At 40.2% G+C, this 22,820-nt stretch overlaps 1 protein-coding gene across 1 annotated transcript in view; it reads left to right on the top strand.

Annotated features, from left to right (window-relative positions):
* The window catches only part of LOC126092919 (WD repeat and FYVE domain-containing protein 3), a 327,125-nt gene that overhangs the window by 58,140 nt on the left and 246,165 nt on the right, over nt 1-22,820 (top strand). The window contains exons 10-11 of the mRNA XM_049908653.1: nt 13,091-13,218; nt 19,210-19,377. Of these exons, the coding sequence (XP_049764610.1) occupies nt 13,091-13,218; nt 19,210-19,377 (296 nt within the window). The remainder of the gene's footprint in view (nt 1-13,090; nt 13,219-19,209; nt 19,378-22,820) is intronic.

Genomic DNA, 22,820 nt, shown 5'->3' with positions numbered 1-22,820 from the left:
ACCTTCTTGTCCATACAGTTTATCGTCCCCACTCCACTTCCATATGAGGCTACACTCAAAGAAATACTTTCAGAAAACATGTCCTAACAAATGAATGTAAATTTAATATCAGTATATCTTTTTTTTAGGAGTACTTTACATGCTACTACCAATCTGCATACTACATTCTTTTTATTCCTGCTGCCATCAGTTATTTTGCTGTCCAAATAGTGTCTATAGTGGATTGGTGTGTGGCACATAGAAATATGCGACAGAAAACCATGTGATCACAGCAACGTGTGTCTGTACAGTTGTGTCTGTGAATGTATGTGATTCTCCTAGAAAAAGAGCAAATGTGAATACTGTTTTCCGTTGCGTGTTTCTATGCACCATACGTCCGCCTGCTGTAGGTGAGTGGTTGCCTTTCCCTTATTTTACATTTTATTCCATCCAGGAATTCCCATTATTGTTATACTTTTGCTCCCTCTGTTTTGTCGGTGATAACTTTGAAATTCTAAAGTGAATATTCTAGCCAGCACGATCAAAAGTTACAAGTTCCGTTTTGCCTTTCTTCAACCATCTTCCAAGATAAGTATTAGGGTCAGTGTTAACTTATGTATTCCTGAATTTCTCCAAAACTGAATCTGCTCTTTCCCAAGTTCAGCTCTTACCAGTCATTCATTCCTTCTGTAGATACATCAAGTTAGTATTTTGCAGCCATGACTTTTTGAACTGATGCTTCAGTAATATCTTTACCTGTCAGCATCTGCCAAGGATCTTACCAGTTCTGCAAGAATGGGCATTTACTCCAAGTGCCTTGCTTCTACAGTGTGTCTAAAACTAATTTAAGAAAATATATACCACCAAGCTTACAATTTAGACATTCAAAAAAGTTCGAAACTGCATACAGTGGCTCTGAATGCTGTGAAATACTTGCTGAATATTTCAATGTTGTTGTTGTGGTCTTCAGTCCTGAGACTGGTTTGATGCAGCTCTCCATGCTAATCTATCCTGTGCAAGCTCCTTTATCTCCCAGTACCTACTGCAACCTACATCCTTCTGAATCTGCTTAGTGTATTCATCTCTTGGTCTCCCTCTACGATTTTTACCCTCCACACTGCCCTCCAATGCTAAATTTGTGATCCCTTGATGCCTCAGGACATGTCCTACCAACCGATCCCTTCTTTGAATATTTCAAACAGTTATGCAATTGCAGCGCATTATATAAAAATTTCAGTTTTGACAATACAGTATGAAAAGAACAAGATTTGAAGCCAACAACATTCAAAGAAATTGAAGAAATCATTAGACAACTTAAAAATAAGGAAGCATCTGGGAAAGACAATTTAGTTACAGACTTCTGGAAGCATTCTGGAGACAATATGATAGTATGCCTAGCAAAAATAATTCAGAAATCTGGGAAACAAATGTTGGTGCCTCCTGGATTGGATGTCTGCGTTAATACATGACCCACATAAAAAGGGAGATAAAACAATTCCCAACAAGTGTCGGTGCCAATGTCAAATAAGGTCTTGTTGGAGGCACTTTGAAGCAAAACTGAAAGAATACTTGAGCCACAATTAGGGGAGTATCAGGGAGTGTTTAGGAAAGACAGATAGTATGTAGAACATGTCAACATCAACATTTATACTCTCCAAACTTCTGTGAAGTACATGGCAGAGGTTACGTCCCAAACACATTTTATAAATTAGGAAAAATCATAAGCTTGAGATAACATTCGTAGACTTCAAAAAGACATATGATTCTGTTGATAGAAATACGCTACTCAACATTTCAGAACAGTTTGGACTAAGATAAAAAAGCAATATAAATAAAACAGTGTTAACTAAAACAACATCAGAAGTGAAATTTATGGGAGAAAGTTGTAAATTAAAATCAGTAGTGAGACAAGGAGATGGTTTGTCACCACTTACAGAAAGTGCATAGAGATTGCAGGAAGACCATAAATAGTAAGGAGATAAAATTAGGAGTAAAGCCAAAAAAGATCACTGTAGATTTTCTAGACATAGCACTTATTACAGATTCACTTGAAAGTGCAGAACGACAAATTGCAGGACTATTACATCAAGCAGCAAAAACAGGATTATAAATATTTGAAAAACACAGTTCATGGTAGACATCAGTAATGCATATCAAAAATATGCAAAAATGACAACTCAATATCTAAACTAGATTGTTTTAAATATCTAGGAGAATTTTTATCAAACAACATCCAGGAAAAGACAGCAGTAGAGACTACAGTACATAAAATGGAGAGAGCCTTTTAAATAACTAGAAACAAACTGAAGTTTGGTTATGCACTACTTTACAATGATGTGTTTAACTAAAATAAACAGTTATATGGCTGTCCTGATGGATAGTATAACTTACTGGATGATTTGATAATGGGCACAGGGCTCGAAATTATGTACAACAAATAAAACTAATATTGCAACATCAACATTTTTAATTGTAGCTCCATGGTGGATGTGGGTTTGACGCCCTAGCACTGTACTCAGTGAGCTGTGATGGCTGGTACAGTAGTGTGGGGTGATGCATGTTCCTCTGTACATTTTGAAGTGCTGCATGGCGTCATAGTGTTGTCGGGTCCTTGTTTTCATACATGTGTTAAAAACAAAGCTGATCCGATTTTGCTAGATAAGCTTTTCCTTGGATCTGGATGAGAAATCGCATGCCAGTCTGTAAGTGTGGCATTTTTTCTTCATCCTGTATTTCCCTCCGGTGTCCATTCATTCATTCATCATGATCTTGGTTTTATCATAATTCATTTTTAGACCAACTTTGGAGCAGACTAATGTTACTTTGATAACCAGTATTTGAAGTAGTTCTATTTTATTTTCAGATAGAACAATATTATCAGCAATGCTCAGGTTGTGTAATCTTTTTCCCAGAACTTGGATTACCTTTATTATCCAATTAGGTTTTCTAGGACCACCAAAAATAGTCACCTAGTTTTATATTCTTTTCAGTGCAGAAATTCATTGGTTTCTACTGTAATTACGTTAAGTTAAAAATACAGTACGAGGAATTGTAAGTAACATTGTAAGAACAATACCAGAATATTCTGTTCATAGTTATAAATATTAACATAAGAAAATACATCAATTGAATTTTTTCCACTAGACGGACAGTAATCTCCCCAATTGCAAGAGAGAAAATGTAAGTAACACTGCACAAAAATTTAATATGCAGTTGATCATAGAATCATATAATTAAACATTTCTCTCTCAAATTAAAATTTCAAACAAGTCATGATAATAAGTCTTTTACAAATGAAATTTGTGGTTTATCAGTTATGAACAGCATTAAAAAGAATGTATATCACAACTGAAGAAACGTATCCAATCAAATGTTCCTAATTCAATCAATACACCAAGTAAAAATTAAAGGTCCAAATAGAAACAAATAATATAAACTCTATTGTTATAACTAAAAACAAAGATGATTTGACTTACCAAACGAAAGCGCTGACATGTCAATAGACACATAAACAAACACCAAACATACACACAAAATTCTAGCTTTCGCAACCAACGGTTGCCTCGTCAGGAAAGAGGGAAGGAGAGGGAAAGACGAAAGGATTTGGGTTTTAAGGGAGAGGGTAAGGAGTCATTCCAATCCCGGGAGCGGAAAGACTTACCTTAGGGGAAAAAAAGGACGGGTATACACTCGCGCACACACACACACATATCCATCCACACATATACAGACACAAGCAGACATATACAGAGGCAAAGAGTTTGGGCAGAGATGTCAGTCGAGGCGGAAGTGCAGAGGCAAAGATGTTGTTGAATGACAGGTGAGGTATGAGTGGTGGCAACTTGAAATTAGCGGAGATTGAGGCCTGGTGGATAACGGGAAGAGAGGATATATTGAAGAGCAAGTTCCCATCTCCGGAGTTCGGATAGGTTGGTGTTAGTGGGACGTATCCAGATAACCCGGACGGTGTAACACTGTGCCAAGATGTGCTGGCCGTGCACCATGGCATGTTTAGCCACAGGGTGATCCTCATTACCAACAAACACTGTCTGCCTGTGTCCATTCATGCGAATGGACAGTTTGTTGCTGGTCATTCCCACATAGAATGCGTCACATTGTAGGCAGGTCAGTTGGTAGATCACGTGGGTGCTTTCACACGTGGCTCTGCCTTTGATCGTGTACACCTTCCGGGTTACAGGACTGGAGTAGGTGGTGGTGGGAGGGTGCATGGGACAGGTTTTACACCGGGGACGGTTACAAGGGTAGGAGCCAGACGGTAGGGAAGGTGGTCTGGGGATTTCATAGGGATGAACTAAGAGGTTACGAAGGTTAGGTGGGCAGCGGAAAGACACTCTTGGTGGAGTGGGTAGGATTTCATGAAGGATGGATCTCATTTCAGGGCAGGATTTGAGGAAGTCGTATCCCTGCTGGAGAGCCACATTCAGAGTCTGATCCAGTCCCGGAAAGTATCCTGTCACAAGTGGGGCACTTTTGTGGTTCTTCTGTGGGAGGTTCTGGGTTTGAGAGGATGAGGAAGTGGCTCTGGTTATTTGCTTTTGTACCAGGTCGGGAGGGTAGTTGCGGGATGCGAAAGCTGTTGTCAGGTTGTTGGTGTAATGGTTCAGGGATTCTGGACTGGAGCAGATTCGTTTGCCACGAAGACCTAGGCTGTAGGGAAGGGACCGTTTGATGTGGAATGGGTGGCAGCGGTCATAATGGAGGTACTGTTGCTTGTTGGTGGGTCTGATGTGGACGGACATGTGAAGCTGGCCATTGGACAGGTGGAGGTCAACATCAAGGAAAGTGGCATGGGATTTGGAGTAGGACCAGGTGAATCTGATGGAACCAAAGGAGTTGAGGTTGGAGAGGAAATTCTGGAGTTCTTCTTCACTGTGAGTCCAGATCATGAAGATGTCATCAATAAATCTGTACCAAACTTTGGGTTGACAAGCCTGGGTAACCAAGAAGGCTTCCTCTAAGCGACCCATGAATAGGTTGGCCTACGAAGGGGCCATCCTGGTACCCATGGCTGTTCCCTTTAATTGTTGGTATGTCTGGTCTTCAAAAGTGAAGAAGTTGTGGGTCAGGATGAAGCTGGCTAAGGTAATGAGGAAAGAGGTTTTAGGTAGGGTGGCAGGTGAGCGGCGTGAAAGGAAGTGCTCCGTTGCAGCGATCCCCTGGACGTGCGGGATATTTGTGTATAAGGAAGTGGCATCAATGGTTACAAGGATGGCTTCTGGGGGTAACGGATTGGGTAAGGATTCCAGGCGTTCGAGAAAGTGGTTGGTGTCTTTGATAAAGGATGGGGGACTGCATGTAATGGATTGAAGGTGTTGATATACGTAGGCAGAGATACGTTCTGTGGGGGCTTGGTAACCAGCTACAATGGGGCGGCTGGGATGATTGGGTTTGTGAATTTTAGGAAGAAGGTAGAAGGTAGGGGTGCGGGGTGTTGGTGTGGTAAGGAGGTTGATGTAGTTAGGTGAAAGGTTGTGTAGGGGGCCTAAGGTTCTGAGGATTCCTTGAAGCTCTGCCTGGACATCAGGAATGGGATTACCTTGGCAAACTTTGTATGTGGTGTTGTCTGAAAGCTGACGCAGTCCCTCAGCCACATACTCCCGACGATGAAGTACTTCCCTACCCTCTGGCTCCTACCCTTGTAACCGCCCCCGGTGTAAAACCTGTCCCATGCACCCTCCCACCACCACCTACTCCAGTCCTGTAACCCGGAAGGTGTACACGATCAAAGGCAGAGCCACGTGTGAAAGCACCCACGTGATCTACCAACTGACCTGCCTACACTGTGACGCATTCTATGTGGGAATGACCAGCAACAAACTGTCCATTCGCATGAATGGACCCAGGCAGACAGTGTTTGTTGGTAATGAAGATCACCCTGTAGCTAAACATGCCTTGGTGCACGGCCAGCACATCTTGGCACAGTGTTACACCGTCCGGGTTATCTGGATACTTCCCACTAACACCAACCTATCCGAACTCCGGAGATGGGAACTTGCTCTTCAATATATCCTCTCTTCCCGTTATCCACCAGGCCTCAATCTCTGCTAATTTCAAGTTGCCGCCACTCATACCTCACCTGTCATTCAACAACATCTTTGCCTCTGCATTTCCACCTCGACTTTGCCTCTGTATATGTCTGCTTGTGTCTGTATATGTGTGGATGGATATGTGTGTGTGTGCGAGTGCATACCCATCCTTTTTTCCCCCTAAGGTAAGTCTTTCCGCTCCCGGGATTGGAATGACTCCTTACCCTCTCCCTTAAAACCCAATTCCTTTCGTCTTTCCCTCTCCTTCCCTCTTTCCTGACGAGGCAACCATTGGTTGTGAAAGCTAGTATTTTGTGTGTGTTTTTGGTGTTTGTTTGTGTGTCTATCGACGTGCCAGCGCTTTCGTTTGGTGTCAAATCATCTTTGTTTTTAGATATAATTTTTCCCACGTGGAATGTTTCCTTCTATTATATTCATATCATTAATTTGAACCCAACAATTACGTTTATTATTGTCACTTGTGCATTTCAAAATCTTTTCTGTCATCTTATTTTCTCTTTTTGTTTTTGCCAGTAGTTTCACTTTGTATTCACCTTCTGCTTTTTACCGTAATCTACTATACAATTTTATCCCGCCTATATATACTCAACAATATGTCACCCACTTCCAAACCATAACCAAAAATTTTTTTTCCGCTTTCATCACTACCGCCGCTATAAAATCCACTGTTTCTAGTCCACAAACAGTTCCTTTCACCTATTATACAACCATTTCTTCTGTTTCTGATAACTTCAGCTTTATTTCCATTTCCGTTTTTCGCACATCACTGATAATATTTAGCCGCTTCCCACGGGTTTTAATGTCATTATTTCTTCGCCAGACAATTGTTAGCCTCATTTTCATAATCTGCCACCACAAAACCACTCCTTTTAATACATTTACACGCAGTTTTTTTCAAAATTTTCCCGAATTTCTCCATCCTTTAACATGTTTTGGCGGCAACACAACTACCTAACCTTTGTACCCATCATTGTTCCCCAACCTAAGTTCAGCACAGGATCAACATAGCTCATCTCAAACCAACACTTTTTCGCCTTTTTTCACAACAGATCTCCAGTTACTTTCACCAGTTATTTTCATTTTCATTTCAACCTCATGTTACACTTTCCACCTTCTAATACCATGTCACCCTCACAACATCCCCACAACGACCCCATTAAGTTTTATTTACATTCCCTCCGCAAACATGCTTTCACCCTAGCCAGATTACACTCGCATATTTTATTTTCTCAGGCTTGTCTGACATTTGGCATTACCCCCAAAGGCCTCAAACTTAAAGTTCCCATCTCTGGCTGCAACCCTTCTTTCCATCAGTCCCTATACCAGTTCCAAACTAAACAGTCCATTGCCCTCACCCACCTAATCCTTCACCTACACATCAACTCAGCCAATGAACACACCCGTCAACTCCTATCCTTAATAAAAGTCCTCAATCTTTCCTCTCCCACATCCACACCGGCGGTTCAGAGCATCCTCCTACAGGCCAACCGCAAATTAGAACAACATGCCACCCTTCACCTCAAAAAACTATCCAATCTCCTGGTTTCCCACCTCCGGAAAGGCAACTCACTCACCCTTCACAACCTTTCCAGCAAACCTCAACCTCCTCTCATTGCACACAAACCCAGTCTCTCCCATCTACTCAATCTCCCACTTCCAGCTCCACTCCCTCCAAAACCTAAAAATTCCAATCAACACAATCTGGTACCACAACACCCTAATTCAGTAGTTAACCTTTCCTCCAAACCTCTCTCCCAATCCGAAACCTCTGTCCTATCCAAAGGCCTCACCTTCAGCCCCACTCCCAGATTCAACCAAACAGCCCTCGTCAAAGATTTACTGTCCTACACTCGTACTCTCTGCTGGAAGTATCACTTTGCCACGAAGAAAAATGATCCTAATCCTACCCCTAATGATCCAACTCCCCAAGTCACTATCCAAATTGAACCCTGCCTGGAACAGTTTCGTCCTCCGTCACACTGGGACCCACCTCCTCTTCCCCAAAATCACCCTCTCCTAACCTTCCAGGAATTTCTGACTTCCAGCCTTGCCTCTCAATCCTTCTCAAAAAACCTTAATCCTACTCCCAACATCACCACTGCTGAAGCCCAGGCTATCCGTGATCTGAAGGCTGACCGGTCCATCGTCATTCTTCCGGCGGACAAGGGTTCCATGACCGTGGTACTTGATCGTCAGGAGTATGTGGCTGAGGGACTGCGTCAGCTTTCAGACAACACCACATACAAAGTTTGCCAAGGTAATCCCATTCCTGATGTCCAGGCAGAGCTTCAAGGAATCCTCAGAACCTTAGGCCCCCTACAAAACCTTTCACCTGACTCCATCAACCTCCTGACTCCACCGACACCCCGCACCCCTACCTTCTTCCTAAAATTCACAAACCCAATCATCCTGGCCGCCCCATTGTAGCTGGTTACCAAGCCCCCACAGAACGTATCTCTGCCTACGTAGATCAACACCTTCAACCCATTACATGCAGTCTCCCATCCTTCATCAAAGACACCAACCACTTTCTCGAACGCCTGGAATCCTTACCCAATCCGTTACCCCCAGAAGCCATCCTTGTAACCATTGATGCCACTTCCTTATACACAAATATCCCGCACATCCAGGGCCTCACTGCAATGGAGCACTTCCTTTCACGCCGCTCACCTGCCACCCTACCTAAAACCTCTTTCCTCATTACCTTAGCCAGCTTCATCCTGACCCACAACTTCTTCACTTTTGAAGACCAGACATACCAACAATTAAAGGGAACAGCCATGGGTACCAGGATGGCCCCTTCGTAGGCCAACCTATTCATGGGTCGCTTAGAGGAAGCCTTCTTGGTTACCCAGGCCTGTCAACCCACAGTTTGGTACAGATTTATTGATGACATCTTCATGATCTGGACTCACAGTGAAGAAGAACTCCAGAATTTCCTCTCCAACCTCAACTCCTTTGGTTCCATCAGATTCACCTGGTCCTACTCCAAATCCCATGCCACTTTCCTTGATGTTGACCTCCACCTGTCCAATGGCCAGCTTCACACGTCCGTCCACATCAAACCCACCAACAAGCAACAGTACCTCCATTACGACAGCTGCCACCCATTCCACATCAAACGGTCCCTTCCCTACAGCCTAGGTCTTCGTGGCAAACGAATCTGCTCCAGTCCGGAATCCCTGAAGCATTACACCAACAACCTGACAACAGCTTTCGCATCCTGCAACTACCCTCCCGACCTGGTACAGAAGCAAATAACCAGAGCCACTTCCTCATCCTCTCAAACCCAGAACCTCCCACAGAAGAACCAAAAAAGTGCCCCACTTGTGACAGGATACTTTCCGGGACTGGATCAGATTCTGAATGTGGCTCTCCAGCAGGGATACGACTTCCTCAAATCCTGCCCTGAAATGAGATCCATCCTTCATGAAATCCTCCCCACTCCACCAAGAGTGTCTTTCCGCCGTCCACCTAACCTTCGTAACCTCTTAGTTCATCCCTATGAAATCCCCAGACCACCTTCCCTACTGTCTGGCTCCTACCCTTGTAACCGCCCCCGGTGTAAAACCTGTCCCATGCACCCTCCCACCACCACCTACTCCAGTCCTGTAACTCGGAAGGTGTACACGATCAAAGGCAGAGCCACGTGTCAAAGCACGTACGTGATCTACCAACTGACCTGCCTACACTGTGACGCATTCTATGTGGGAATGACCAGCAACAAACTGTCCATTCGCATGAATGGACACAGGCAGACAGTGTTTGTTGGTAATGAGGATCACCCTGTGGCTAAACATGCCTTGGTGCACGGCCAGCACATCTTGGCACAGTGTTACACCGTCCGGGTTATCTGGATACGTCCCACTAACACCAACCTATCCGAACTCCGGAGATGGGAACTTGCTCTTCAATATATCCTCTCTTCCCGTTATCCACCAGGCCTCAATCTCCGCTAATTTCAAGTTGCCACCACTCATACCTCACCTGTCATTCAACAACATCTTTGCCTCTGCACTTCCGCCTCGACTGACATCTCTGCCCAAACGCTTTGCCTCTGTATATGTCTGCTTGTGTCTGTATATGTGTGGATGGATGTGTGTGTGTGTGCGCGAGTGTATACCCGTCCTTTTTTTCCCCTAAGGTAAGTCTTTCCGCTCCCGGGATTGGAATGACTCCTTACCCTCTCCCTTAAAACCCAAATCCTTTCGTCTTTTCCTCTCCTTCACTCTTTCCTGACGAGGCAACCGTTGGTTGCGAAAGCTAGAATTTTGTGTGTGTGTTGGTGTTTGTTTGTGTGTCTATCGACGTGCCAGCGCTTCCGTTTGGCAAGTCAAATCATTTTTGTTTTTAGATATATATTTTCCCACGTGGAATGTTTCCTTCTATTATATTCAAACTCTATAGTTAAGTAGAAATAAAAGTCTGAGCAAAAATCAGTAATGTGATTAATTTAAAAAAATAATATTTGAAATTAAAGTATCCAAGGCTATATGTAAAGAAATTAACCCATTTTTTAAAGTGAAAGTAATTTATTGGAACTTGATATAACAATAAATTATAATATTCATATGATAATGGAAAGTCCTGGCTAGAATATAAATGAGGGAAGAAAGATAGGTAACAACTCTGTATAGCTGAAGCATTAAGTAGTTGTTACACACATACTGTATTTACTCAAATCTAAGCCGCACCTGAAAAATGAGACTCGAAATCAAGGATAAAAATTTTCCCGAATCTAAGCCGCACCTGAAATTTGAGACTCGAAATGCAAGGGGAGAGAAAAGTTTTAGGCCGCACTTCCAAATCAAAACAAAATTGGTCCATTGTAATATGAGACACAATTTAGGTCAAATGAATGACGATACAGCTACAATAGTTTGGTTTGAGTCATAAGCTTAGCAGTTAAGCTTTAACAGGTAGCAATTGCAATGCATCAGGTGCTCCGTCTGTGTTTATTTGGGTACCCTTCCTTTTTCACGTGCTTCATCTCTCTTGAATTGATTGCTTATTTTCCTTTTATGTGATAGGTGCCATTCTCTTTGTTATAGGTGTTTACGTCACTCTAAGCTGAAAATGCATTACTGTACTGTGTCGTGCATTGTTTGTCGCATTCTGATAATGAGTGTTTATGGCCTGTCACCACTCGCGGCATGGCTTGCTTTTGTGCGCACTACCGCCGCTTACAATTAAAAAAAGAGAGGAATCGTCTCATTAGCAAAACAATGACAAGAGACTGCTATTTTTTGTTACTTACAGTGCTGCTTTCTTTGATAATGATCAACAAGAACCGAATAATAGACTGCATATGATAGAAGATGTTCTGAACGAGAGTTTAGCGAAAATTTTTCTCCGTTTGAAAATCCTTGCAGATGCCTCTTTAGTACATTACATTCCTCACAGAAATTAGAGTTATCTTAGATTTAAAAATCTAGTCAATTGCCGTGCTTCATTTCTGACTGTATAACTATTAGGCATAAGAATAATACAAATATAAACATGACATAATATGTGTGTATTTTTCCGCATTAGCTGTTGTCTCACTCTACCTTAGTAGTTTATTAGGCAGACAGGATTTAAATGAGATAGCAGCAAACATGAAAGAATACATGGCAAAATGTTTATATTCGTATTATTCTTATGGTGAAGAGAATACTGCATGTGTTTCACAGTTCATAAAAGTTCCTATTAGCAACCATCTCTTCTCACAGGTAGGAAAAATTCAGAACGTAGAGATGGCCATATTTACAAACATCCCGAACAGTCTTGCCAGTCAGATTTTCGTAGTACATTGAAATGGTGCTACATTCGAAGATGAACAATATGGAATTTGTATTTACTTCGTTGGATAATGTATGAAAATGCAGTGGTCGAAACTCAGCTCGTCTTCCACATTTTTTTTTAATTTATTTACTGACGCAGAGGTTTTTGCACCAGTATTTATCTTTGTGCCTGCAAAGCATGCCTGTGTAGTGCTACATATAGTCAACGGCAGAAGTTAGTTGTGGCGGTACCTAACAACATTTTTCAGAACTTCCGCTTACTTTGCACTCGATTCTAAGCCGCAGGCGGTTTTTTTGGATTACAAAAACTGGAAAACAAGTGCGGCTTAGATTCAAGTAAATACGGTAAACAAGACCAAAGATGTTGCTACATGGTCAGATGAATTGTTAACTGGACCACCAATGGCCATTGAACTGTAACACCAGAAAACCTTCTGAGGTTTGTAAATGTTTTGTTCATTGAACTTTATGTATCTCACTTTAACATGGACATTTTAATTGGATAGAATGTAAAGCACTAATTATTGATCATAAAAGGGTTTGGTTTTATCTGCAACATAGGAAAAGAGATTGCTACTCCAGGTTGGAATTAAGACACTTACATATATGGTTTCAGCTGCAGTCTATGTCAGAACAAAAAACAGAAACACACACCATTCCTTCACACAAGCAAACACACCACACACACACACATGACCACCAACTCCGGCAGCTCTGTCTTGATCTGATGAAGGCCGTGGCTGAAGGCTTGTGTGTCCATCTAAAACTTAATGTGTGATCTATACGGTAAGTAGCACTCTGTCTTTTCCTACATTGTAGATATTCCATCCTGGAGTTTCCAATGTTTGTTTATATTTTGTGGCATAGTGCCACAAAGGAAGTATGTGTATGTGGTAAATAAAATAGCAGTAATGGCTTAAAGAAAAGAATGGAACCGTTTACTCAGACCCAAGTTTTGAAAGCTTCTAACATCTGTTTCTTATCAGATATGTAGATCAAAGAATAGTTTCAATTACAGAAATTGTGGAAATGTGTGTGATGCCTATTTATACAATTTTTTATATAATTCACTGAGAACTTTCTCAAATTTCAGTTATCAAGCCCTTCTTAATTGCTTTTATTCTCATTTAATTGAAGTCATAAATATGTGACATTTGTACAAGAAAAGGATGTGAATCTTACTTCAGGGTTAACAGTTTGAGAAAGTTATGCCTTTGATGATATATGCTGTTGTTAAGGAGAGACCCTTCTGTATTCCAGTTCTAAACACAATGAAATTTTCAAGAATGTCTACAGAGAAGTTGGAATCTTGGAAGTATTTGTGACATGCTTGCACAGGTATGCTGCACTGCTGAAAGAGAAGAAGCAAGCAGTGGATGAAGGCAAAGGTTAGTAGAGTTTTTGAAGGCATAGTACTGCTGGGCTGTGTGTGGTACACTAGAATTTATTATTGCAGAAACATTATTTATGAAAGTGTTAAGCTTGTGTATAGTATCCAGTTAGAAGGGTAATGGCGAGTAATACTTTAGTGACATAACATCAGAAACATCCTGAAAAGCTTGTAAGGGTGTTGCAGATTAGGTTGTGCTGAGCGATAATTGTTAAGAAAAAAATTCGATACATTTGCCATTTCCTAGTTATCTAGCATTGAAGTTAGCCAGTCATGTCCTTGTGTTTGCAAATTCAAGTTTCAGCTAACCAAATGGCGAACACGTTTGGCAACACCACCTACAGTAGGCTGCCTGTAGTGATGGCCTGACTGGCTAACTTCTATGCTAAATAACTCTGTAACTGCAAAGTGGTTTCTTAACAATTGTTTCTCAGTACAACCTCCCCTGCAGTGCTGTTACCATCTTTTCAGACTATTTCTGACACGCCATGTGTATGATGTGTGTGCCGATATTTGTCATTTGCAACAATACTTTGAAATGGTGTGTGTCTGCAGTTCCCCCTCCGTCAGTGGTCACACAATTGCTGTCAACAACCTCTAGTACAATCTCTGCTCAGCAATAAAGACTCGTCTAACAGAAGGTGCATGGTGTACCAGAGTTATTTTTGCTTAATATTTCATTTATTACTTGACTACTTGGATGCCCATTATGCACCAAGCCTAATTGCTTGTATGTTTATGAATTTACCCTAGTTTCTATTATTTCACTGTTGTTGTGTTACTGACATATTTAGGGCTTGTAATATGTTCATTCTGTGAATAAATTCCTGTAAAATTAAGAGTAAGTTTTTCATAATGCTTCTCTTTGATGCCCTACAGTCTTTGGAGTTTGTGGAATATGTCTAACTTATTTTGGTGCACGCTAAACAAATCCACAATGAATATCCTGAAGTGGGTTGAAGAGTACTTCGTAAGGCCACTTATTTGTAGATTAGATACGTTTCTCCCCCCCCCCCCCCCCCCCCTCCCCGCACACTCTTGCTTTCATATCGTTATATCAACTGAAATGGATAGGATAGGATAGGATAGGATAGAAAGTACTAAATATTTGGTCTTTGTGATGGAATCCATGGATTTATTGTTGATATCATTGTTGAAGAATTGTGGATCTTTTCAGTTACTTGTATAAGCTGCCAGTCTTTGTCAAGTACTGATTTACTTCAGTGATAAATAAATGGCTGCCTCTGTTGCAGTTTTGTTTTCTTCTTCTTCTTCTTCTTCTTCTTCTTCTTCTTCTTTCACAAAAGGGAACTTCATACTACACAAAATCATCTCTTCCTGAACTTCCCATTAGCATAGTTTAAAAATACCATCCTGTACAATTTGTAATATACAGCAGCAAATATAAAAAATGAAATGTGCAACGAGTGAAAGCACTACCATTTCTTCATCCATATGTATTATTTGCTCCTTCTCTTTTCTCATTTTGACGCTCCAGGTCGCAAGTCTGTCCTGTAGCTGAAACAAAATCCTTAAGTTTTCTTCCGTTTGTTTGTACCGATATTGTGTTTCAAGAGTGTGGATCTGATGGGTTAACTTGTTTGGTCCATTCTTTCTACATGTCTCATAAGCTGCATTTTTATACATCATCATGATTTTAGGGCTTTGTCTGTAGTTTTTTGCATTTGGGCTTAAGGGGAAATACTCCATCTTTTATTAATGGTCCTAAGATTTTCATCAGAATCTTTTACTTGTAAAATCTTCTGCTTGTCCTCAGCTTTTATAAATTACGTGTGAGATGTTAATATACCACCAAAGCTACAATTCTTTTCTCTTTATTTTCTTTGCCAGTTTTAGGGTATGTTTTTTGTGAAGCTTATTGCCAGTGTTAGTTTATTGGTAATTCACCAACTGTAAACATCCTTGAGGGTTCCATTTGCTTTCTGTACCAGGAGTTCTGGTGATTCAGCAGTAATTACAGTGTTGCTTTCATCTGCACAGAGATTTTTCCCCTTTACCTGACATTGTGTGGAAAGTGAGTTGCGTGTATCAATGTATAAAGAACAATAATGGTCTTATGTTGCTGCATTGAGGAACGCCATTCCTTGCATTAATGTATTTGGAGCTGATCAATTTTTTATTAAAATTTCATTACCCTCTGCACTCTGTTTCCTGGGGTTGATACTCCTCTTATTTCTAATAGTTTTAGCTTCATCAGTAGAATTTTATGCCCAGCAGTGCCAAAGGCATTGGATAGATTGTAAAATATAGCTGTTATTTACTTCAGTAAATTCCACTGAGGTTGATTCTGTGCTTCTGTCACTTCGGAAACCAATCTGCACTTACTGGGAAGGCTAGATTTGTTCAAGAAATTAATTAGATTGTCTTTCACAATTGATTTTATAACTTTTGGGAGTGATTACAGCAGAGAGACAGGCTTGTAAATTTGTCTATTCTATACTAACTTTAATAGAGATATGACTTTCACTTGTTTTAGATACTCTGTAATTACTTCAACTATTAAGCTGTTTATGTATTCTTTCACTACATTAACCGGTTGGTCACATATGACTGTTGGCTTTTATTTTTTAATTTTTGCTCTGTTTGCCTGACCTGAATCTGTGTGGTGAGCTACATCATTGTACATGTCGTATAACCTCTTACAGTAATTTTGTCATTATTTTGCAATGAAGAAAAAGTATTCATTTTCACAATTTACTTGTTCCTGTGGATCATTTATTTACCTACCTATGCTCTTTAGTTTTATGTTATTACATTTTTCTTTGTTTTTGCTTGTTTCCTATTTATAGCCTTTCAGATAGCTCTCTCTCTCTCTCTCTCTCTCTCTCTCTCTCTCTCTCTCTCTCTCTCTCTCTCTCTGTTTTTTGTCCCCCACTCACAGTACCTTCCTGTAGATTTTTTTGGAAGTCTGGTTCATATAGTATGTCTATATAATTGATACGATTTATTTTTCTGCAGTTTTTAATTAAAGGAAACAGTGGAATCTGCATATTGAGCATAATTCACTACAGAATCTTCCTCATAGTGCTAAACACTCATTAAGTGAGCAATTTATCCCATATAAATTAATGTAAAATACGGTAATGCATTCCGTACAGAAAAAGTAATAAAAGTTTTATTTTATTCATGCCATTTATTTGAAGAATATTATACATGCTGTATTATATACTTTATTATTCATAGTACATAACTAATTCTTTTTTACTAGGAGGCTACCTATAGTCATTTGTTTCTGTCAATGCTTCAATACTTGGCAAAAATGTAAGACAGCATTATTGTCAAACAAATTTGCTGTGCTTGTAGCCACTGCTTTATTGAGGTGATGATTTTCATTGTACGATGCAACTGATTCCCATGCTTTCAGTATTTATCTTATTGCATCAGAAGATAGCTGCTTTGCTGTTACCACGGTTGTGATCTTCCACAAGCTCATTGATATCAATATTATCCACTTGTGGTCCCATGCTCTTGGCCAAAGACACAGTTTCATTGACAACAGGCTCCACAGGTACTGGCTCAAATGCCTCAGAGTCACATTTGACAACTCGCTCTGCCCAAAGCTTCTTTCAAGCAAAAGTTCTCTTGGTAACCCCTTCCCACATCTTTTTGATCATCTTGAAGTAGGCAATGATGTTGAAGTGATATTTCCAAAACTCTCTGAGAGTGAGAGTGGCAGCTTCAGTCAACTCAAAGCAGTGCTCGAAAAGTGCTTTGGTATAGAGCTTCCTAAAGCTACAGTATCATAAAAAGGATAGTTGCTACTCAACTTATAGGGGAGATGCAGAATAGCAGCTATCCATTCCGTCCTCCCGTCCTGGATTTCCTATTGTTTGCTTCTTAAAGTTAGAAATAATCTGTTGGTCCATTGGCTGTAGTAACAGAATGGTGTTGGGAGGCAGAAATTGGATCTTAATGAATTGAAATTATCCAAGGAGATGGTCTTGTAGGTGTGGAGAGTGGGCAGGAGCGTTGTCCATAATAACCAAGATGTGGAGTTGCAAATTTATCTCAAGGAAATATTTGTTCACTGAAGGACCAAACACTTCATTGATCCAATCAGAAAAATGATCACGTGTCACCCAAGCCTTGTTACTGGACGTCCACATCACATTTAACCTGCTCTTCCGGACTTTATGCTTATTGAAGACTTGTGGAGTTTCTGAATGGTAAACAAGCAATGGTTTGATTTTCAAGTTGCCACTTGCATTGGCAGTGAATAGCAGTGTGAGATGGCCTTCCATTGGCTTGTGACTTGGCAAGGCATTCTCCCGTGCTGTTATAAAAGCATGCTTCAGCATTTTTTCCCCAGAACATACCCTTCTTGGCACAGTTAAAAACATGTTGCATCAGATAACCCTCAGAATCTACCAGCATCTTGAAGTTGCTGGTGAAGTTCTCTGCTGCCTTTGTGTCGGAACTGGCAGCTTCGCTGTGCCTCACAATGCTGTGGATGTCGGTTCTTCTCTTAAACTTCTTGATGCACCCACAGCTTCCCTTAAAAACTTCTTTGGCCACTGATGATCGAGGCGTCCTTTTAATGAAGTCAGCAAAAATCATTCTCGCCTTCTCACAAATGATGATGTCGTTAATGGTGTCACCTTGCAATTGCTTTTCGTTTGTCCATATAAGGAGCAGCCTTTCAACATCATCCAGAATACGAAACCATTGTTTAGATACTCCTATCACTCCCTTTGAAACCTCTGTCTCCTTAATCTTGTCCCTTGTTCTTGAGGATAGTGCAGATAGTTGAGGTAGACCGAATGTATGTGTGCTAAATCAGAAACGCTCGCACCACGTTTGCATTTTTCAATGATTTTACATTTATTCCTAAGATCATTTTCTTTCTCTTATGGTTGTCTTCTTGCGGCTGTATCTTCGAGACATTTATATGAAGGTTATTAAAATTTGCACACAACAAAACACTGTGTGTACAAAAGTTTACAAAAATGTGTGATTAAAAGCTGTACTAAGATGGTACCAGAAAGAGTGCCAAATCCAGACTACAGTATGTACTAAAGACATTGTTCATATGCCACTACAGACAATGATAGGTGTTCATATTGTTGAAAATTTTCCCCGCTGTACATGAACGACATGTGAATTGTGCATTGTGGGAGGTGCTCCTTAAGTGAAGTTCCACTGTATTTATGACTGATTGCTTTCATAAGTTTATATTCATTCTTCACTTTACTGTCATTACAAGTATTAAAAATATGTATTTGTACATATTAGTGAAATTTCTCATAGCAATGATATTAATTTTGTACTCTTCACATTAAAAATTTAAATTGCGTTACTATATGTCTTCTCCCATTTTTTCTGTTTGTTCCGTTTCTTCTAATTTACTTTGGTGCAAAGACTAGGTCTTCAGATTAGACAGAGACATCTGTAAGGTTTTAAAACTATGTTCACTTTTCTGTTGTTTTGTCTCTGTGTCATTCTGGAATGCATAACACTTGTTTCACTAGTGTAATAAAAGAAAGAAAGTGTAGTAAATTGCTTTGTAATAAAACAGTATAAACTGTGCCATTCTGGAATGCATAATGCTAGTTTTACTCATGTAATGGTGTAGAAATGGTTGCTTTGTAATTAACTAGTGTTTTTGTTGTGTAAGTGTGTGCATTTTTAAAAGTTATTTGTGTACACTTTCTTTTATGAAGTTTGTGTGGTGTTAATCTTGTAAAACAGCTCGTAACTGAGCAATAATTTTATTGGTAATTAATTAATTTCTAGATGGTGTTTTAATTGAATGTGTATATATTAAGGCAGAGAATCAAATGAGATGATTTTTTATGCTCTTACAATTGTAAAACTTTTTTATTGTTTTGCTGACTCCTGTTGAGGTGTGTTTTCACTTTTAAGTTCCAATATGCCTGTTTGGCAAAAATCTAGTACTGAATATACATGACTAGTGATTATATGGAACAGTTGCTGGGTATTTATAGATATCTTATTTAATGAATTGCAGATTATGAGATTCCAGCACCAAGTGAAAAACTGGGAATGCTTGTAATGGAAGCCCTAACATTGTTATTGCATTCAAATGCAAGTAATGCAGCAGTTTTCAGAGAAAGTGGTGGTGCTCGCTGTGCCCACAATCTTGTTCCTTACTCTGAATGCAGGCAGCAGGCATTAGGTATGTATTATTGACTTGACATGCTCCATAAAGCCCAACAAGATGAAGAAACAGCAGCAATAATGCATGTGTAGTTAACCAATTGTCACATACAGTTTTTATGGTTGGTTATTGACTAGCATTAATTGCAATCATAATTTTCCAAAGGTTCATTTTATTTTCTGCAGGCTATCTTATCACCCATAAAGCAGCGAAAAATTGAGCAGTGATTTTTTTAAAATACCCCTCTTTGTGGTCAGATTCAAATTCTTTTAATTACATTGTTTGAATTTAAATGACAATTGAAATACATCCGTGGAAATTCAAACTACAACACTCAGTAGCTGGATCAGTGCCATAGCTCCAACTGTAAAATGTAAAATCTCAAAGGAATGTTACAATGCCATTTCTCGACTTGTAATACAGAAAGTAAGATACTTTGTTGGAGTATTGTCATAGTGTGTAAACTGACAAGAGAGTTGCATTAATATTTTAATATTGTGGAGGATCTAAGCCCACCATTTGCTCAAGCAGGAGTGTACAAATTCCCTTGCACATGCAGTCAAGTGTGAATCGGAACTGAAAACTGCCGACACTTGGCTTACAGAACACAAGATCAATTGTTGTCATGGCAATACGGATAAGTTGACAGTGGCAGATCCAATAGAAATTAAAAAATACAAAAGCAACTTTAACAGAAAAGCAGGAGGACTGAAACTAAACAAGTTGTGAGCCTTAATGCCAAATAAAGCAAACAGCACCATCTTTCCTGGTGTACAAGCTCCATAACCCACATTAGTATGATTCTGTGATTTTTCGGCACCAGCCGGGTGACATGACAGAATGTCATTCCCCAATCATTGTACGATTACAAAGCGTTTATAGCAATTGAGAATGTCTCCAGTATTAAGAGGTGAAATGTTAGCCACACAACATGCCTCGGACCGTAGTCTAATATCCATATAGCTAAAATCGATAAGGAAGCTGTATTTTTGTTAAGCTATTTTTGAACAAGTGATTTTGATATACTTAACAGAAATGCCTGCTAGTGGTCTATAGAACACTCAAGCAATGGAAAATCCAGGATGGAATGTAACAGTATTATGAAAAGGAAAGTTGCTACTCACCATATAGCGAAGGTGTTGAGTCACAGATGTTGCTGTTGCTGCTGCTGCTGCTGCTGTTGTTGTTGTTGTTGTTGTTGTGGTCTTCAGTCCTGAGACTGGGTTGATGCAACTCTCCAGGCTACTCTATCCTGTTCAAGCTTCTTCATCTCCCAGTACCTACTGCAACCTACATCCTTTTGAATCTGCTTAGAGTATTCATCTCTTGGTCTCCCTCTACGATTTTTACCCTCCACGCTGCCCTCCAATACTAAATTGGTGATCCATCAATGTCTCAGAACATGTCCTACCAACCGATCCCTTCTTCTAGTCAAGTTGTGCCACAAGTTCCTCTTCTCCCCAATTCTGTTCAATACCTCCTCATTAGTAGATAGGTACAACAAAAAGACTACCACAATATAATCTTTTGTTGAAAATAGATGAAACACACATACATACATGCAAATGCAAACGCAAGTCACACACACGACTGTTGCTTCAGCTGCCAGAGGCTGCAGTCATTGTGTGTGTGTGTGTGTGTGTGTGTGTGTGTGTGTGTGTGTGTGTGTGTGTGTGTGTGTGTGTGTGTGTGTTTTGTCTATTTTCGACAAAGTCTTTGTTGGCCGTTGGCCAGAAGCTTATATTGCGGCAGTCTTTTCATAGTGCCTATCTGCAACTCAGTATCTCTGCTATATGGTGAGTAGCAACTTTCCTTTTCATAATATTGGTCTATAGAACAGATTTATGAGAGAACAGTGTATGTTCTAATGGCTCCGTCTTATTCTATTGGATGGAAACAGAACAAAGGGTACTATGCATAGAAGTAAGACTCTTGTAAACTTTGGCTACTCAGTCATCTCAGATTGGTGACCCATCATTCTCTAATGCAAACGGATTGGTCTGACATTCACACTCTCAGTGAAATGAGCTGAACATCTAGCGTTTTTCATGCTTAATGCCTTATGAACAAGCTAAAATGTGTTACTGGTAACCCACTTGAATCTTGAAGTGGGATTCTCGTAACCAATGGGTCTTAAAAAGTTCTCGGTTCTCTCTTTCTTGTGAGTTTTGTGATAGTTTTATTATCCGAGAGCTTATTGTGGGCACAATCAGTACAGGGGATGGACAAAAATATCGGAACGCCAAAAAACCCAACACATTGCTGTGCCTAATACATCATAAGAAAACTGGTGGCTTTCTAAACAGCTTTTAGTCATCCCAGAGTGGTTACGTACAGGTTCTGTATGGTTTTCAAGGGAATCTTAAAGCATTCTTCTTGCAAAATAGTGGCAAGTTTAGGTAACTGTGATGGAGGTGGCTAGCGATCATGCACCTTTCTCTCCAAAGTAGATGACAAAGTCTCAATATAATTGAGATTTTGGTGACTATGGTGACCAGGGAAGATGTGACATCCTCGTGCTTGCAAAACCAGTTGTGTACAGTGCAAGCTGTGTGAACAAGGACCCTGTTTCCTGGAGTACAGTATCGTCATTGGGGAAAAATATTGTATCTTGGGATGAACCTGAGTGGCTAAAATGGTCACGTCATCTTCAACAGTAATGAGACCGTGAGTAGTACCGTGGGACCCATGAAACACCATGATTCACAACAATCACTGAACCTCTGCCATGTTTCACTCTTAGCTACAAGCAGTCTGCATCATACGCTTGGGACAACACAACTCAGATGTAAACTCAACCAGAAGTTGGAAACAGTGTGGAACAAGACTCATCCAACCAAATTACTTTCTTCCATGGCTCCACAACCCATATTTTATGGCTTTGGCACCACATTCTCGTGTTATGGCCATTTGCACCACTGATGTGTAGTTTGGCATTCCAGCTCACCCTGCATTTCCCAGTATGTAGAGCTCCCTTCATTTTGTTTTGGTGCTGGCAGGGTTCCTGAATGTGTCATCCAGTTCTGCAGTGACTTTTACAGCAGTTGTTGTCTAATTTTTCATCACAATCCACCTCAATGACCTCCTGTCAGATCACTCAACATGCACTTTTATCTGCATTGTGACTTAGCCGGTAATACTTTTCCACTTTCCCTGGTATAAATGTTCAATACAGTCTCTCTTGAAACACCAGACACTTCCTTTGCGTTGGTTACGGAAACATCTCATGTTCAAATTTCACTTAGCCCTGACACGATGCACTCACAACTACACAGAACACTGTAATAATCATGACTGACACAACATATTGAGGACACTGGACGTGGTCAGATACAACAGAACAATCTGCAGGCATATCTAGCACCTGAATTTATGTTTAAGCATGCATTTCTTGTGTTGTTTTCATGTTTTTGTCCAACCTCTGTACATTGTATAGAGATGACGCCACCTGGCATCCCTTG

This window comes from Schistocerca cancellata, chromosome 1 (genome assembly GCF_023864275.1).
Source record: "Schistocerca cancellata isolate TAMUIC-IGC-003103 chromosome 1, iqSchCanc2.1, whole genome shotgun sequence".
Taxonomy (NCBI): domain Eukaryota; kingdom Metazoa; phylum Arthropoda; class Insecta; order Orthoptera; family Acrididae; genus Schistocerca; species Schistocerca cancellata.
This window is presented reverse-complemented; position numbering and strand designations above follow the sequence as displayed.